The sequence below is a fragment of the Marmota marmota genome, unplaced genomic scaffold, assembly GCF_001458135.2.
Source record: "Marmota marmota marmota unplaced genomic scaffold, marMar, whole genome shotgun sequence".
Taxonomy (NCBI): Eukaryota; Metazoa; Chordata; class Mammalia; order Rodentia; family Sciuridae; genus Marmota; species Marmota marmota.
The window spans coordinates 17,434,271-17,452,589 of NW_025999999.1; the positions used below are offsets into that span (position 1 = coordinate 17,434,271).

At 37.7% G+C, this 18,319-nt stretch overlaps 1 protein-coding gene across 1 annotated transcript in view; it reads left to right on the forward strand.

The window, feature by feature from the left end:
* Nhlrc2 (NHL repeat containing 2) overlaps nucleotides 1-18,319 on the forward strand; it is a 57,902-nt gene that overhangs the window by 26,040 nt on the left and 13,543 nt on the right. The window contains exons 5-6 of the mRNA XM_015494870.2: nucleotides 4,214-4,343; nucleotides 16,154-16,253. Coding sequence (XP_015350356.1) covers nucleotides 4,214-4,343; nucleotides 16,154-16,253 — 230 coding nt within the window. The remainder of the gene's footprint in view (nucleotides 1-4,213; nucleotides 4,344-16,153; nucleotides 16,254-18,319) is intronic.

Below are 18,319 nucleotides of genomic sequence, written 5' to 3' on the forward strand. Positions count from 1 at the left end.
TCACAGATCAGGTTCAGTAATCATACTGGTAAGGTTAAATAGAGGAGTTTTCTATAATCTCAGACAGCTATAGAGCAGACACTAGAGAAATAATGCAAAGAGGTATTGCCAAAAAAGACTAACATAAATTTACTGTAGTAACAGAAGAAAGGATGACAACCTTAAGATTGTTTAAATAGATGAAGAAAAATCTTTGAAACCATTTAATCTATATTCATGATGAAATGGTCATGCTGAAAATGGAAATAAATGCCTTTAATATGATAAAGGGCATCTACAAAAAGCCTCCAGCTTCACTTAATGCAAAATAGTGAATGTTTTCCCCTCAGTATTGGGAACACTTTTACTGCAAGTTCTAGCCATTGTATTAAGGCAAGACAGAGAAATAAGAAGTATAAAAAAGTGAGGAATAATTGTCTTTATTTGCCAGTGACATGTATACACAGAAAATTCTAAGAGGTCTATTAGTAGCTATTATAACTAAGATGTGAATTTAGGAAAGTCATAGAACATAAAACCCATATAAAAAGATCAAGTCTTTTTCTTTCTTTTTTTTTTTTTTTTTTTTTTTTTTNACAGGCATGTACTACTGCGCCTGGCTAGTTATTTGATTTTCAAAAAACATCAAAGTACTCAAACACAGAAAGAAAAAATAATTTCAGCAAATGGTGCTAGAACATCTAGATAACCATATGGAATTTTTAAAACAGAATATACTTTTCTAACACAACATAGACAAACATCAATTCAAGATGTCTCACAGACCTAAATGTAAAAGTTGCCTAACAGAAATTACTGGGTTTTGAACATTTGTTAGAACTCTCCTGTAATATCACCCAGGTTTGTTTTCTTTCTTTTTTCTCTCTCTCTCTCTCTCTCTCTCTCTCTCTCTCTCTCTCTCTTTCTCAGGATAGAACCCAGGGGTGCTCTACCACTGAGCTACATCCCTAGCCTTTTTCTTTTTTAAAGACAAGTTCTCACTGTGTTGCTTAGGGTCTCATTAAATTGCTGAGGCTGGCTTTGAACTTGCAACCCTCCTGCTTCAGCCTCCTGAGCTGTTGGAATTACAGACGTGCACCATGGTGCTGGCCTCTATTTTTATATACTAGTAACAATCAATCGGAAATTAGAATTTTAAAATTCTATCTACATAACAGCAAAAACATAAAATACTTAGAATAAATTTAACAGAATATGTGCAAGACCTGTATATAGCCTGTCCTCTCTATCCACAAGTTCTGCATCTGTAGATTCTGCTAACCAAGGATTGAAAATATTCAGGAAAAAAAAAAATTGCGTCTGTACTGAATATGTGCGATCTTTTTTCTTGTCATTATTCTCTAAACAATACTGTATAACTATTACATAGTATTTTTATTACATTAGGTATTATAAGTAATCTAGAGATGATTTAAGGTATATGGAAGAATATATGTAGGTTATGTAAAAATACTGTCATTTTATATTCAAGACTTGAGCATCCTGGCATTTTATTGTACTGGGTGGGCCCTAGAATCAATCCCCCATGGATACTGAGGTATTTCCAACTATAATATACTGCTGAGAAAATTAATTCCATGTTAGATATTATATGAATGTATCTAATAGAATTAATATTGAAGGCTCAATATTAGGATATTTGTTCTCTCCAAACTGATCTATATATAAATCCAGTACAATCCAAATCAAAATTTCACTAGGCTTTTTTTTGTAGGGGTTGACAAGTGGATTCCAAAATTTACATGGAAACACAGAACAAAGGGTATATAATGTCTAAACCAATCCTGAAAAATAGCAAAATTTAAAGACTTATGCTACCTGATTTGAAAACTCCCTATATTGCTACATTCATCAAGAAAGGCAGGTTCTTACACAAGGGGTAGATATAGATCAAGAAAAATGAAGGAAGAGCTGTAAGTAGCCCCATATGTATACAGTTATTTGATTTTCTTTTTTTTTTTTTTACCCCTGGGATTGAAACCAGGGGCACTTAACCATTGAGCCACATTCCCTGCCCTTTTTATTTTGAGCTAGGGTCTCACTAAGTTGCTGAGGGCCTAGCTCAGTTACTGAGGCTGGCTTTGAACTTAGGATCCCCTGCCTTAGCCTTCCGAGTTTCTGGGATTACAGGCATGTACTACTGCGCCTGGCTAGTTATTTGATTTTCAAAAAACATCAAAGTACTCAAACACAGAAAGAAAAAATAATTTCAGCAAATGGTGCTAGAACATCTAGATAACCATATGGAATTTTTAAAACAGAATATACTTTTCTAACACAACATAGACAAACATCAATTCAAGATGTCTCACAGACCTAAATGTAAAAGTTGCCTAACAGAAATTACTGGGTTTTGAACATTTGTTAGAACTCTCCTGTAATATCACCCAGGTTTGTTTTCTTTCTTTTTTCTCTCTCTCTCTCTCTCTCTCTCTCTCTCTCTCTCTCTCTCTTTCTCAGGATAGAACCCAGGGGTGCTCTACCACTGAGCTACATCCCCAGCCCTTTTTTACTTTTTTGAGACACATTTTCTCTAAATTGCTCAGGCTGGCCTCAAACTTGTGATCCTCCTGTTCAGCTTCCTAAATCCTTGGGATTATAGGCTATGCCAGTGTGCCTGACAAAACTAAATTTTTTGAAACATTTCTCAAATGGCCCATAAACACCAGAAAAGATACTTGTCATCCTTATTAAGCAAGAAATTGCATATCAAAACTACAATGAATTGGAAGGCTGAAGCAGAAGGATCACCAGCCTCATAAGCAACTTAGAAAGACTCTCTTAAAAAATAAAAAAGGCTGGGGATGTGGCTCAGTGGTTAAGCACACCTGGTTCAATCCCCAGTATCAAAAATACGTACAAACAAACCCCACAATAACAAGCCATTTAATACTCCCATAGGATGGTTGAGATTATCTTTGTGATTTATAAGTAGGCAAAGACTTCTTAAGATAGGACACAAAAAATAGTAATCATAAAAAATGATATTAAACTTTATCAAAATTTGAAATACCTGCTCATTAAAATTTACCATTTAAAAAAATTAAAACACAGAGTTTCAGAAACATTAACAAACAAACCCACAAAACATCTATTAGGGGTCTAGTATCCATGATATTCAGAGGTTCCTACAACTGTAATAGGAGACAGCACAATTTAAAAAAATGAGCCAAAGATTTGAACAGAATCTAAGAAGTTAAAGGAATGACTAGAAGCATGGAAGAAGGTATTCAACATTGTGAGTTAAGAAGGAAATGTAAGTTAAAGCCATTTGGTCAGCCAGGCATGGTTGCACTTGATTATACTAGGAACGCTGAGGCAGGAGGAGCACCTGAACCTAAGAGTCCAGACCAGCCTGGGCAACATAGTGAGACCCCTGTCTCAGGAAAAGAAAAACAAAAGCACATGAAGTGCTGATCATGCTGATGTTTGCAGTTGACTTTGAAATGCAACAAAAAATAGAAATGGATAAATAGCTAGAAAAAATATATGGTAAAGCAAGTAAGTGAAGTGTTGATACTAGAAACTATTTAGGTGATAGGTATATGGATATTTGCTGCAAAATTTAGTTTTTCTGTGTGTTTGAAAGTATTCGTGGTAAAATGTTGGGAAGGTGTTGGGATTTGAAAGCAGAGTATCTTTTTTTTAATCAGTGGAGTACATTTGTTTTATGGTGGGGTATGGCTCAGTGTAAAATGCCTGCCTCGAACACAAGGCCCTGGGTTCAATCCCCAGTGCCTAAAACATTCTTTTTGTTTCATTTAAGAAATAGAGTCATCGACTGCATCCATTCAAATCCCAGATCTGTGACATACTAGTTGTGGGATCTTGAGAATGCTGATTGGCTGGCTCATTCTTGGATCAGTGCCGAGCAAAATTGAAATATAGACATTTAATTTTAAGAAACATGCATTTTGCTAGATTGTGTTTTAAAATTTAACTTTCTTTTAAAATATTTTCAAGGTAAGATGAGATCCAGGCCAGTTCTGGCAGAGGCATGATGAGGATGGGAGAGGAGGAGTGAAGTGGGGGGTAGACAGGTAGGGAACTGAGAGGCACTGATTATACTGAATAGAAAGTTCCTTATAATCAGTTGGCCTTTTCAGAAACACTGTGTTACAAATACTGTCTGTGTTCTGTTGGAAATCGCGACATCACAAAAGAAAAAAAAAGATAGCATGCTACGTGTAACATATCCATTAAATTTTTACAGATTGACCTAGAGGCTGAGAAGGTGAGCACTGTAGCTGGCATTGGAATTCAGGGAACAGACAGAGAAGGAGGAGCAGCAGGAGAGCAGCAACCCATTAGCTCCCCATGGGATGTCGCTTTGGGAACATCAGGTATGTGTGGTTTCAATATTCAGTGGGAGTAAACTTTGCTTAATAATAGTTAAGGTTTAAAAAAATATTCTTGCAATACTCATTTGGATTAATTGTATTGCTGGTTATTTTATACTTTTGTACTTATGACTTGGAGTTAATTGTATACAACAAAGGCAACAGTAATATATACAGGCTAGTATAAGTGTTACACACAACAATTATATTTTATATATAAGATGGAGTATATAGTCCTCTAACTTAAAGTTTAAAAATTTTATCTTAGCATTTTCCAGTTAACATATTTAGTTTAAGAATACTCAGAAAACTGAAAGGATTATAATTTCAGAACTTGGAGACTATTTATGAAGTATATCACTTAGTGTCCTTATTAACTCCAGTTTGAAAAAGAAGTCAAGAAAGCAAAGAGGGAGTTGCTTTTTCTTTAGATTTTAACAGTTTGTACAGTATTGAAATATGATAGCTTCTTTTGAGCAATTAAAAACATTAACCCTACTGAATATGCAAATATTGATAATAAACAAGACTTAACATTGTTCATATGATCTTTTCCACCTATATTAATTCACTCAAAGAAATCCTGGAGTCCTCTTATTAGTACACTTATTTTTACTGGCCCTGAGTGGTACAGAGATGGTTATTTACATGTCTAAAATCAGATAAACAAATAAAGAAGTTAGCAGAGTCCATTAAAAATGGAATTTGAGAAGCTAAATGGTTCATGTGGTCTTAATATAGTCAAAGAGTCAGTACATGCTAGCTTTGTTGAATTGCTTTACATTTGAGATAATTTTCTATTATGTTGCCAGTTTAGTTATAATTCAAAGGCATTTTTCCATTGTGATTAGCTTTTGTAAAGCTTTTAATATTAAAGTAAATGAATGGGTTGGTACCATGCACATGTAATATATTTAACTTAGTGTGACATGGAATATATTTTTGAGAATTCCATTTTTGGAATTCTTGTTCTAAACAGTAATGAGTTGTTTTGTCATTCTCTAAGGGAGGCAGCACTGTGGAGCAGTACATCCCAGGCCCAGGCCAAAGGGGACACGTCATATGTAGAGAATTTAAAATTATAATAAACTAATTAAAACTTATCTCCATTTTATTACCATGCATTCAAAATTCTAAACAATTTCATAGTTAAATCCTTGCCAACATTTATCACGCTGCCTCCTTGCCTTTGCTACAACACTGAGCATAAATCTTACAGATGGCAAATCAGAACATAAATCTTATGGATGGAAAAGCAGTCTGAAATGTAGCTGTCAGTAACATAGTTAAAGTGAATGAGAATTCCTGCTTTGGCATGTAATTTCCATCTCTCAGGGGGAGAAAAAAGTTCTGCACTTAATATATAACATCCCCTAACCCCCAAAAGTTATTTACAGCCAGGAGTCCATACAACAATGTAGCTACTGATGTTTGCATTTTGCCACTTTGTATCATCTTTGTCTATTAGTAATTGCCTCAATAATGCCACCAAGAAATCATCGCAAGACTCACACAAACCTAAACTAACCAACCTTTCTTCCTTTTCCTTTTCCTGTGTGCAGTGTTAGAAATTAAACCCACAGCCTCTGTTGTATTAGGCAAGTGCTCTACCACCGAGTAACGCCTCCAGCCCTTTTTATTTTATTTTGAGATAGGCTCTTGCCTATCTCAAACTTAGGGGTCCTCCTGCCTCAGCCTCCCAAGTTGCTGAGATTGCAGGCATGTGCCACCACATGCAGCGCTAAACCTTTATTTCTTGCTCACTTATGGAGTTGGGGTTTAGCTGATCAGCATGTTTGGGTATAAATCTAGTCCATGTGGTGCTCACCTTCCATGGATCGGTAGCTATCTGAGGTATATTCTTCTATTAACAAAGCAGAAGTGCAAGAGGGTAAGCCCAGTTATACACATTTTAAGCCTTTGTTCATGGCATACCTATTTACCTACTATAACATCGTACGTTTGTTAAAACGAGTCACATAACCAAGTTCAAAGTCAGAGAATAAGGATATATACTTTGCTTACAAAGAGGCCATGGCAAGTGAAGAATTGAGAACCATAATTCAACTTTCACTATGTATCATGTATTTTACATTGTTTAAAAACAGAAGGTACTTTCCTGCATGCTTTACTAAGTTGGATTTAAATTTTGTCTAGGCTAAAATTTTTTCAATCATACTTTATGGTGTAGGATTTCTGGTTGTCAATCTCTGTAGTGAGAAGGCACCCAAATCAATCTCCAAGGAAATGCTGGCTCCATTGTCAAGCACTCCATCAGGTTTCATCTCTTTGAAACTTACTTGTTTATTTTGCTCAGTTTTTAAGAAAAGAGATGAGTTCTGCCTCAGCTCAACAGAGCATGGCTCTGCGTTTAACTTACAGTTGAAAATATCTTCACTCAGGCACTTGGCAGGAGAAGCAGGAGGTAGGTAAGGTGAATGTACGTAAGCTCAGTCCCTTGCAGAGTGCTGGCTAGGAGAAAGCAGCTTCGGCTCTGTGGTAGACCTGCAGCCATAGTGGGTACTCTGGCCCAAGACATTGGTGGGTAGGCTTTATAAGATATATACACATTTCTGTGTATTCCCAGAAATTCTATTTAAGATTTGGAAGAATTATTTAGATTCTCATCACATTTTCAAAGTGGTGTGTCACTCAATACATTTTAAGAACCACTGCTTTAAATTACTCTTAATTTAATTGCATGAATCTAATTCTGAATTAATGTATATTGTCAGAATATGGAAAATTGGATTATAGGATATTTGTTGTACTTGTCTTTACTTAATTGCATTTTAGCATGATGCCATTTATTTAAAAATATATCAATTCATAAACATAATATTCATTTATATTTGTAATGTGTGTATATATTCACGTTACTTATTTCCAAACACAGCCCTGTAGGACATAGAGTTTCTATTATAAATATTTGCTGACATTTTGAGTTATTGCCTTATAAGTGACCTTTGTCTACTGGAGAAAATTTTTCTGGTCTTTGTATTATGGGTAACTATACTTCTTTTTCCTGAGTATTAGGTTGTTTATGTTTTCTCAGGTTTGTTTTTTAAGTTAAATCATAACTGTTTGCCTTGTTGTATTGATTGCTAGGAAACTCAGAGACAAATTTATCCTTAGTAAAGTATAATGAACAACATGACATTTTTTAATATTAACATATTTACCTTTGCTTCAAATTTTTTATCAAATATTATTTATCTCATTAGAGATAGTTTCTTTCTAATCTACCAATGCTTTGTGAAAGAAAAACAGAAGTACATAAATACAGTAGAATTTCTCTTTACTGTGGTGAGTCAATACAATAATTGACCATATAGGAAAAAACCTTAGGAATCTAAACAATTTTTAAATACTGTCTTTTAATTTAAGACATATAAATGTACACTTGTTAGCCAATATTTTGATTTGAGAATAAAGCCTTTTCCTTAAGCAGCACCTGACAGTCTTTCTTTTACTACCCAAAATGTATTGTTTTGATTTCCTTAAAGTGTGATGAGAATTTAAAAACACGTGTAGACATCTGAGAGCTAAAATCGACTCCGTTTTTTTAAAATATATTTTTAGTAGTCAGTGGACATTTTTGTTTTATTTACTTATTTGTGTGTGGTACTGAAGATTGAACCCAGGGCCTCACACATGCCAGGCAAGCACTCTACCACTGAGCCACAACTCCAGCCCCTCTACTCAGTTTTTATGAAAAAAAAAAGTTTTAACTCATTCTTTCTGTTTTCATACTTAATTCGACAATTTGACTTAACTACTGGCCTTTACTGAATCTTTTTAAACTATTCTACTTCTATTCAAAGTAGAAACAATTTTTTGCTTTCATTTGCAGTGGTTCATATATATTTGAATTATTATTGGAGGCTGAGGCAAGAGTATCTGGAGTTGTTACTTAGCAGGGGACATCTAGCAAGACCCTGTCTCAAAATTTTTAAAAGGAGGGAGGAGCTAGAGATGTACCTCCGAGGTACTTTGTCTGGGTTTACTCTTCAGTATTGTAAATAAACAAACAGTAAAAGAAAGTAAAGATGAGGTAAAGAGAATGAAAAATAACAAGGACAAATCCATAGTTAAACATATGTACTCAACCAAGGGTTCCAGCTTAATAAACAACATACTTCAAGGTGAAAATAGAGAAACGGACTTGAAATCCTCTGAGTACTTTAAATATATATGTAAGTTGTGAGTGTATGTGTCTATTTTGCATAGGGCCTGCATATGTAACCTTGGTGTGCTGTCACGGTGATAAAGCATAAAAATCATTAACATAAAGTGATTTTTACAAAAGTGAGCTTCATCTTTTTTCTTTTTTTATTTGATTGTCACTCTAAATATGGCCAGAACTTTATCATGCACTAAAAATTATTACTGACTGCAATACATACATTTTTTAGCAGATAGTTTGCCATATTTCTAAAATGTGTATCAGGTCTGCATTGACTCCACTGACGCCAGACAATAACCTGAAAAGTGTTTTATCACAGAGGTCAGAACCCCTGCCAGTCTCTAAGTACTTTAGACTTTACCTGATTTAGAATCATTTATAAAAGTATAATGTGCTTGAATACCATTAACCTTCCTTAGCCCTTTAATCAGCATTTTTCCCTAGATAGAAATTTAGTTTTTCTTATAAAACCTCTAATGATTGAAATCCAGTTATTTAGCCTGCTGGTCTGATTATCTATAGTGTTGGTACTTAGTGCTTAGGTAATACATTTTTATTACTTCCATGAATATTCTATAAAATACCATAAAATGTTTCTGTTTTATAAATAATTAAGTGATCAGAAATTTTTGTAGCATTATTTTTTGCAGAAACTAATAGATTTTTATTTTGAAAAACAGTTGTTGCATCTTTATATCTAAAATTTGAGGGAAGATTTTATACTCTTGTCACATTGGCTTGATGTTGGTAAAATTATTTTCTTAGGTTAGCAAAGGTATAATTTGCATAAAGAAAATTTGCTAGGTATATAGTTCTATGAATTTTAACAGATGCGTTCAGTCTTGTACCTGTTAACCACAGTCGAGATACAGAGTTGCTTCCATCACCCCAAAAAGTCGTCTCCTGCCCCTTTGCTCAGTCTCTCCACCATCACCAAGCCCCTCCCACCACTGGCAGCTGCCCCTCTGCTGTTCCTCAGCAGTGTCTTTTGTCAAGTTTCTTCCCTTCAGCTTAATGCTGTGGAGATTCCTCATGGTTCCACTTATCAGAAGTTTGTTCTTCTTTGTTATGGAGAACTAGTGCATTGTCCTCCTGTGCCCAGTTTCCTTTTCACCCATTGATAGACATGCGATTCACAAAGCCCCCATAAAAGCTATGTACAGGAGTTTTTTGTTGTTTTGTGTGTGTGTGTGTGTGAGAATGCATATTTACTTCTCTTGTGCAATGTGTAGGAATTAAATTGCCAGCTGTCTTTCCAAAGTGGCTGTTTCTTAGAGGTCCAAGTGTCTGTCAGTATTGCTTCTACCTGAAGAACTGCCTCTAAAGTTTCTTTTCATTCAAGTCTGCTGCCATGATTTATTTTGCCTTTATTCTGGCCTGAAAAAGTGGTTAGCTTGTATATTTTTAAAGATATTTTTATTCCATACATAAATCTTGATTGACAGTGTTTTCTTTTGCTATTCTTTAAGGGTGTCCCTTCTTGGTCTTCTGGCTGGCATCGCTTTCCACAGGAGGTCTCTTGTTCCTTTACATGTAAAGTGTATTTTTCTCTGATTCCTTCAGGCTCTTACCTTTGGTTCCCAGAGTTCCATATGTCTAGGAGCTATCCCGCCTGGAGTTCTTGGATCTCTGGTTTGATATCCTTCATTTTCAAGCAATTCTTAACCGTTTTTACCTCTTCAACTAATTTTTTCTTCCCCCGTCTCTCTCTCCTTTCTGGGACTTGATTTGATTTGCTCGTACATCAGGTTCGTCGATGTCATATCCACCAACTCTTGCATGTTGTATTCTCTTTCTTTCACTCTTCTTTCAGCCTGTGCTGGTTTGGTAGTTCCTATTGATTTGTTGTCAGGTTCACTAACTAACTCTCCTCGGCCTCACCTAGTCAGCTGATGAGGAATTCTTCTATTATGACTTCTTTTAAAAGCAACTTTTCCATTTTATTCTTAGAGATTCTATTTCTCTGATGAAGTTTCCCAACTATTTCAGTACATTGACTGTGTTTTCCTCTAACCTTTAACTCAGTAAGCATTGATGTTTTAACATCTGGGTTCCATAGTTCCAAATTTCACATCTTCTCTGAATCTGGTTCCACTGGTTTCTTTATCACTCCAAAATGTGTAATTTATATTCTTACCTTTAAGAGTGTCCTCTCATTGTTTCTTATATGCCGGCCATTTTGTGTGCCACTGTACATTTATGTCACATTACAGGAGGCTGTCACCTGGGGCTGAAGCTTGAGCAGGCCTGGGTTTCATTACTGCTGTGGTTACTGTCAGTGTACCGCAGCTTTCTGTTTTCTGTACCTGGGCAGCTGCTCCCTTTTGTGGCCCTAGCGCAGGGAAGGAGGGCTGAGGTGCCCCACCGTCGGCTTCCAGCTACCCAGCACAGCAGAGCCACACGGCACTTCTCTCCGCACAGCTCCCCCAGGGACAGACTGCTGCTCCGGTCACTTTGCACTAGGCTTGTATTGGGGATGGGGGGTGTCTGTTAGGCTGGTCCAGCCTCATTCATAGGAAGTTCCTGAGCACCTGGATGCTGTCTCTCCTCTCTGGCAGCTGAATTCTGTCTTATGTCTGTGACTGATCTAAGTGTTTCGCTTCTCTCCCAGCATGAGACCTCTACTTGTGTCCCTAGGTCTTTGGCTGAAGACCAGATGGCCTCCCGAGTGTGGCCTTCCTCTTCTGCCTTCCCACAGCTGTCACGGGGTTGTCACGGGTCTCTCCTGTGCACTTACTGCTTTTCCCTCCTGGCTCGAGGGTTTGCTTTGTAGAAGCTGTGGACGAGTTTGTCTGCACCAAGGAGGATTTCAGATGCCACCAAGAGAGTACAGTCGTAATGACTTAAAACAGCTAAATTTATAAACACTGAATTTCAGATAGTTTTCACATTTGTTGGTTTCATTCCTGTTTTCTGAAACTATTTCTCTAATATTTATTGAGGGTTATAAAAGGTTTTCAGTTTTGGTATTGTCTTTATTTTTACTGTTTTACTTTTCATCATGAGTCTCTAAATGTCAATAATACCAAGTACACTGTTAATTTAAAAATGGAAATGTTCTTGATTACTATTCTTCTTAGAAGGAGCAGAAGTAATACCCATACCTAGTGATGCATCCATGTGCTTTAGAGATTCTAAACTCTAGGGAGAACAGTGTAAATTGGAGAGTCATCAAAGGTGACATTGGCCACGTTTCTCTTTTCCTTTCTTAAACACATTTTATTTACAACAGACTCTTCAGCTCGCAGTGAAACAGATCACCAGGCAGGTGAAAACTTCCTGCAAGGTGGACCCTCATGGTGCTGTGGGGCATGGACTCTGAGCCAGCCTGCCTGGGCTCCGAGTCCCTCCATCTCTGCAGCTATGGACTTGAGACGAGCCCTGTAGCCTCTTCATGCCTGAGTTTCCTCATCAGCAGGGAAGATACAGGTAGCACCCACCCCAAGGCCAGGAGGATTAGGAGCACGGATGCGCATCAGTCCATAGAAAGTTCTGTGTGAGTCTTTGCGGTTGTCATTGTTTGCTACAAGAGAGTTTTGTCATGAAAGTCACAAAGAGATACTGATGATATGAACCATAACAAAAATGGGAAGGCAGAGAACTAGAAAATATACCGTTAGATTATCCAACCATACATACACAAGTTGTAGGGTCTACCGAGAGAAGGGCAGACAGGGTCAGCCTAGCTGCACATCCTGCCATGGGAAATGTGGTACATTTGATTTATCTATCTGATCACACTGAAAACAGATGTGGGGACATTGTCCAGAGCCATCTGTGGGTCAGAGCAGAACGAAAGGGGCCAACCAAAGAACTGAACAGAAGAGTACATGTTCACCTCTGTACTTCTTTCTTATCACAACACTAATAATTCAGCCAGACTCGCTGATGAACTCGTATTCCAGATTTAGCTATGTGAGTTTTAGCAACTTATTTAACCTTGTAGAATTTTAGTTTTTTTATAAAATGAGTATGATGATAACAAGACTTCTCAAGGTTGTAAAATAGAAGTAAGGAACCCGTGTACAGCACTTAGAGCCTTAAACATAGGAAGCGTTCTAGGTGGTCGCTGCACTGCCTTCCTCGTCGCTTGAAGTGTAGAATCCCAGAGACCTGCCACAGCCTCACAGCCTTGCTCTTCTGCTTTTCTCATTGCGCTGCTTCTGAAGGAAGTAAGTTCCCAGAGACCAAGGTTAAACAAGTGCTCACACTTCATTACTGCGAGGCTTTTGATGGTGTGTGTAGTGAGCCCAGCTGAGCTGGACTGACCTGTTCAGAGAACTCGACAATGGAGGCTCTGTGTGGTTAGCCTTTCAGATGTGCACCAGCATAGCTCTTTTTTACCAAGATGGGGCTCTTAGGCTGAGAGCTAGTTTTGTCTAACTCACCCTGCCCCGGTTTTCCTAGGAGAGGACGTTCATGTGGAGACAGGAGATAGTCCAGCTAGTGGGTGCTCCTTGAGGTACTCCCTGATGATGGCTTAGAGCAACAAGGTGGTGACAGGTGCTCAGATTCTGGATATATTTTAATGAGGAGCCAACAGGATTTACTGAGGGATCCTGTGTGCCCTGTGAGAGAAGGATTAACAGTGACTCCAGGCTTTGACCTGAGAAGCTGGAAGAATAGTGTATCAGTAATTTTGCCACCATGATAGTGATTCTTGAAGAGGACACGTACATCCTTCATTAGATTTGCTCATAGGTGTTTGGTGTTTTCTAAAACATTATCATTATGAAATCATTTGTATTTGTTTGATGGTATACAAATAGAATTCATTTTTATGTAGGCTTTATATCTAATACCCTTACTAGATTTATTTATGGCTTCTAATAGTTGCTCTGTAAAATTTTAAAAGTTGGTTGGTGTAGTGACGTATGCTTGTAATCCCAGAGGCTCAGGAGACTGAGGCAGGAGGATCAAAAGCTCAGGGCCAGCCTTAGCAATTTAGCAAGGCCCTCAATGACTTAGTGAGACCCTATCTCAAAATAAAAAGGGCTGGGGATGTGGCTCAGTGGTAAAATGCCCCTGGGTTCAATCCCAAGTACCAAGACAAGATCTTCTCATTTGACAGATGAGGAAATTGAGGTACACAGGCTGGACAAATGATACAACGGGAATTCAAAACCAAAGCCACCTGGTTCCACAGCTAAGGAAATAGAGAAAGGGTCCAGAACTCTCTTCTTTCAGTGGCCCATCACTCTACAGCATAATTAGTTCTATTCAGAGAAATGGGAGGACTGAGTGGTGGACTTGAAACCGTTATCTTTTATGATGCTTCACTCAGATAGGATTCTAAAAATGTTATTGAATAAATATGGGCTTTGGAAAATTAGGATTAGAAAACCTTCGGATTAAGTTAAAATTCATGAGAATTGCTCATTTGGTGGACTTTCTGTGCCTTTTGTTTATGCCACTTACTCAAGTTTTTGTTTTTTCTATTTTGGCCATTTCCTTAGTTCTTATCACTGTCATCTAAGCAGGAGCATAAACTCATTTTCATTGCTTAATGCTGAGAAGTTTATAATCTTGGGTTCATGGCAGATTGAACACAAATAAGCAGTTGTAAACCAAGCCCTTTGTGAGTATCCTCTGTTATGAGACAGGCTTAGTAACGCTCACTGTAAAATTAACAAGTGCTCATGGAAGACGTGTCCTGCTTTTTACCCTCAATGCCATCTTCTCAAGGGCTGTTCAGTCTGTAAATGTCTTAGGACTCCCCTAAAATGACATGCTATAAAATTAAGGTCCAAAGTCATGCAGTAACGGTTGTGGCTGACATTTGAGTGTCTCTGCCTCTCAGCATTGTCCCAGTGCTCCGCAGGCCTTGGACCTTTCAGTGTATCTAAGGTAATGGAATGTGGTATTAGCATCAGTGTTGCAGTCATTCTAGTAGTCCCAGAGTGTAGCTCTAGAGTAGCTGAAGGAGCAGTGTGGAATGTTAAAAATTAATTGTGGAAAGCTTTTGATCTAGTTTTAAGGTAGGTAAGTAGAGGCTCAGTTCCCAGAATGTATGGACACCAGTGTCATTTTTACCATAATTTATGATTATAGACATATTTGAGTATGAAATACTAAATTTAAATGAATTATTTTTCTTTAGATTTTACTGGATAGCAATTAAGAACACAGAGAAAGAAGTAGCATATGAAATGGTTAAGGGCATTGATGTTTCTGGTGGACTGCCTGGGTTCAGAGTCCAGCTCCTTCACTGGCTAGCTCTGTGAGGCTGACAAGTTATCTGACCTCTTGGAGCCTGTTTACCCAGCTATAAATCAGCCCTCCTAACAGCATCTCTCTCACGGGGCTTTTGAGAAACTGTAATGAAGCTCTGGAAAGTGCTTGGCACATGGCAGCCACAGTTATTTGAGGACGAACCTCATCATTGCATTTTTTTGTTTGTTTGTGGGGCGTTTTTGGTTGTTTGTTTGGTTGTGTTTTGTTTTTTTTGTTTGTTTGTTTGTTTGTTTGTTTTTGTTAAATTGAAAGAGATACCAGTTAATGAAAAAAAAATTTCTCCTGGATACAAACTATATAAAATTAAAGGAAACATAAATAATATGACCTTTCTAAGACATTCCTTTTATTATAAGATAATGTCTGAGCAAATTATTTTAGTTATAGTGCCTCAATTACTTTAGAATACATTTTAAATTAAAATAATAAAATATCTTAACAGTAGAATTAATTTGAGAAGTAGACCTTTGTCCCATTGTAATAAGTTGTGATATCGTTCACTTTCTAAAAAAGAAAATTATGTTTAGTAAAAAGCTATGTTGTCATATATTACAGTCTTGGTTTTATTTTTTGTATATCAGTCCTAAATTTTTTTAAAAGTTACAACCAATTAACCATGGGTTTTTAAGTAGTTGTTTTGATTTGTGTCTGAATTACAGACTCTGATGGAAATACACATTTCTTGAACTCTTAAAAGTTCTGTTCTTTCATGGAAATTGTTCAAAGAAGTTATTATTAACGAGTATAACCTAGAGGGTTTGTTCTAGATATTTGAGAATTTCTTTGAAGAGTATGTCAGCTCATTTATTTTGTTATATATGATAAGAAATCAGATAGTTAAAAACATTGTGCTCAGAATGCAGAGAAGCATAAGTCTATTAAGAATACTTTAATTCCCCTAATTTAATTATTACACATTGTATACATGTGTTGAATAATTTTAGTGTATCCTAACACTTTGGATTCTCATGAAATCTTACAATTCCAGATGAAATTATAAGTCTGAGCTGGGTGTAGTAGCGCACGCCTGTAATCCCAGCCACCCAGGAGGCCAAAGTGGAAGAATCTCAGGGCAACTTAGCAAGACCCTGTCTCAAAATTAAAAGGGTGGGGGGCAGGGATGGAAGGACAAAGTACAGGAGTTAGCTCAGTGGTAGAATGCCCCTGGATCCAATCCCACTACTGAAATAAAAAGAAGAAAAAGAATTTATAAGTGAAGAAGTAAACCTCTCACAAAACAGAAAAATTTCAAAAGCAACATAAAAACATAAAGCATATTTTTTCTTTTGTGATTTATAAATATATTGCTATTGCTCATGAATTTAAATTTCTGAAACAAGTGGAGTGTTTATATTACCAGATGTGAATATAGTAATTATTATTTTTTATAAAGGTTCAGAGGTCCAGAGAGATGACATCCTATGGATAGCCATGGCAGGGACCCATCAGATATGGGCACTCCTGCTGGACTCTGGCAAACTACCGAAGAAAAAGTAAGTCTCTGCATCTTTCTTTGAGTGTACTGTATTCTAGGGGCTCAGAGTTCCCTCCCCCAGGGTTGCCATGCTCACCAGGCCCACTGGACTAGGCAGGACACTCAGGTTATGCTACCAGGGCAAACAACCCAGTTCTTGCTGGCTCAGAGCAAGACACTTTCCTTGCTCACTGTGTAGATTCTCTGGGGAGTGCTGCTCTGCCACCCTGGCTGATGAAGCCACTGCCTTCTAGAGCTTTGCCCATCATCAAGGCAGATCATGAGGGAAGGAGGTGGCGAGTCACTCACTGGCCCCTAAACTTCTGCACAGTGACACACATCACCTCTACTCACTTTTCATGAGCCAAGCAAGTCTTGTGGTCACATCTGGCTTCTAGAAGCCCAGGAAGAGCTGTCCTCCTGAGCATCCAGAAAAAGAACTAGAAATATTTGGTGAGCCCTTAACTAATGACACATAGTTCCAGTAACTGCTGTTCTTCCTTCAGATGGGGGAGCATCGCGTGGCACAGTGGTCACTAAGTGCAGGTTTTATAGTCAGGCCTGAGTTGAACCCTAGCTTTGCTGTTGACTGACTCTGAGTTTAGGAGAACTCATCTGTTTGATTTCTAAGCCTCAGTTTCCTTACTCATATTGATCTCCTATGCTTTCTTTGATAATGAATAATCTGTGAAGAGCTCAGTGTAATGCCTGGCGCATACCATAAACACAGGTCCGTTTACTGCCACCATAGGGTATATGAGAATGGAAAGGTGGTGTCTCTACAGGGCCTCCTGTCTTTTCCATAGAGCCTTTCTGCCTCTGCCTGACATTCCAGGTATAGATGGCCACACCCTTCTCTGTGGCCTCACTGTAATCCAGATATCGTTACATCACTGTGCTTGTAAGTTTGCCCAGCCTTTCTTTTTCTTCCTGTCTCTCCCCTCTTTAACTAGGTCCTCATACTAGACCATCTCTTAAAGAAAGAAGCTCTGTCCCATTCATTGTTGCATCCCCTGTACCTAATTATGTATCTGGTACTCAGTAAGGTTTTGTAGAGTAAATGAAGTATAAAAGTCAGTAGACCATAAAGGTCATTAAATCACCATAGAAAGTAAGGTCCTCTCAATTATCTTTATCAGTAGAAAGGAGCAGTTATATAGAAAATTGAAAATATCAGGTATTCTAAGTATTATGTATATGTGTGTGTGTTGCTTTGAAACATATTTATGTAATGTTTTACAACAATCATATAAAAATATTTATTAAATACACTCTGTGCTAGGTACTAGAGATGAAAGGATATGCTCACTAAATTAAAGATAAAATGAAAACATGCAGTTGCCGTACTCGGTGGGCTACAGAGGAAGAATCAGATCACAAACAATTCAAAAACAGTGTATGTTGAAAAGAATCACTGGAGCAGACTTCATGTTGAAATTATCCTGAATATAAGTAAGAGGAACACCCATTATCAGTAAGAGTTGAGTGTCAGAGAAAGCTTCCTGGAAGAGGCATACTGGACTGAGACCCCATGGAGGAGCAGGCTTCCACAGGGACAGGGGCGGTTTCCAGACAAGAGCTGGCACTGGTGATGTCAGTGGCAGCTGATCACCCAGTGCCTTGTGAGTCCTCTTAAGAGATTTGGACATTCTGCAAGCCTTTATAGAAAGGGTCAGGCTGGGAGTGACATGATTAGTTCTGTGATTTTGAAAGAACCCTGGCAGCATTCAGATTGGGACAAAACTGGAGGTAGAGATGCCATCGAGGAGACTGTCAGTGCTATCCAGGCTAGAGGTTACCAGCAGCGTACGTGAGGCTTAATTGTAAACAGCAGACAGAAGTAATGGAGCTTGCCAGAATATGTTCTTCTGGGTGATGGCTATTTTGGACATAAATGGTCAAGGGCTGTCTAAGTTTCTTAATTAAGTAAGATCGTCATTCGTCATTCTTGTTCATAATAGGAAAATGAACACTTGGTTCACATTGACCCTCACCTTAGTTTTAAGGATGCATTATCTTTATTCATGGCTGGTCCTCAAGTAGTAATGACCCCTAATGTTTTAAAAGGTACTGCTTTTTCTCACT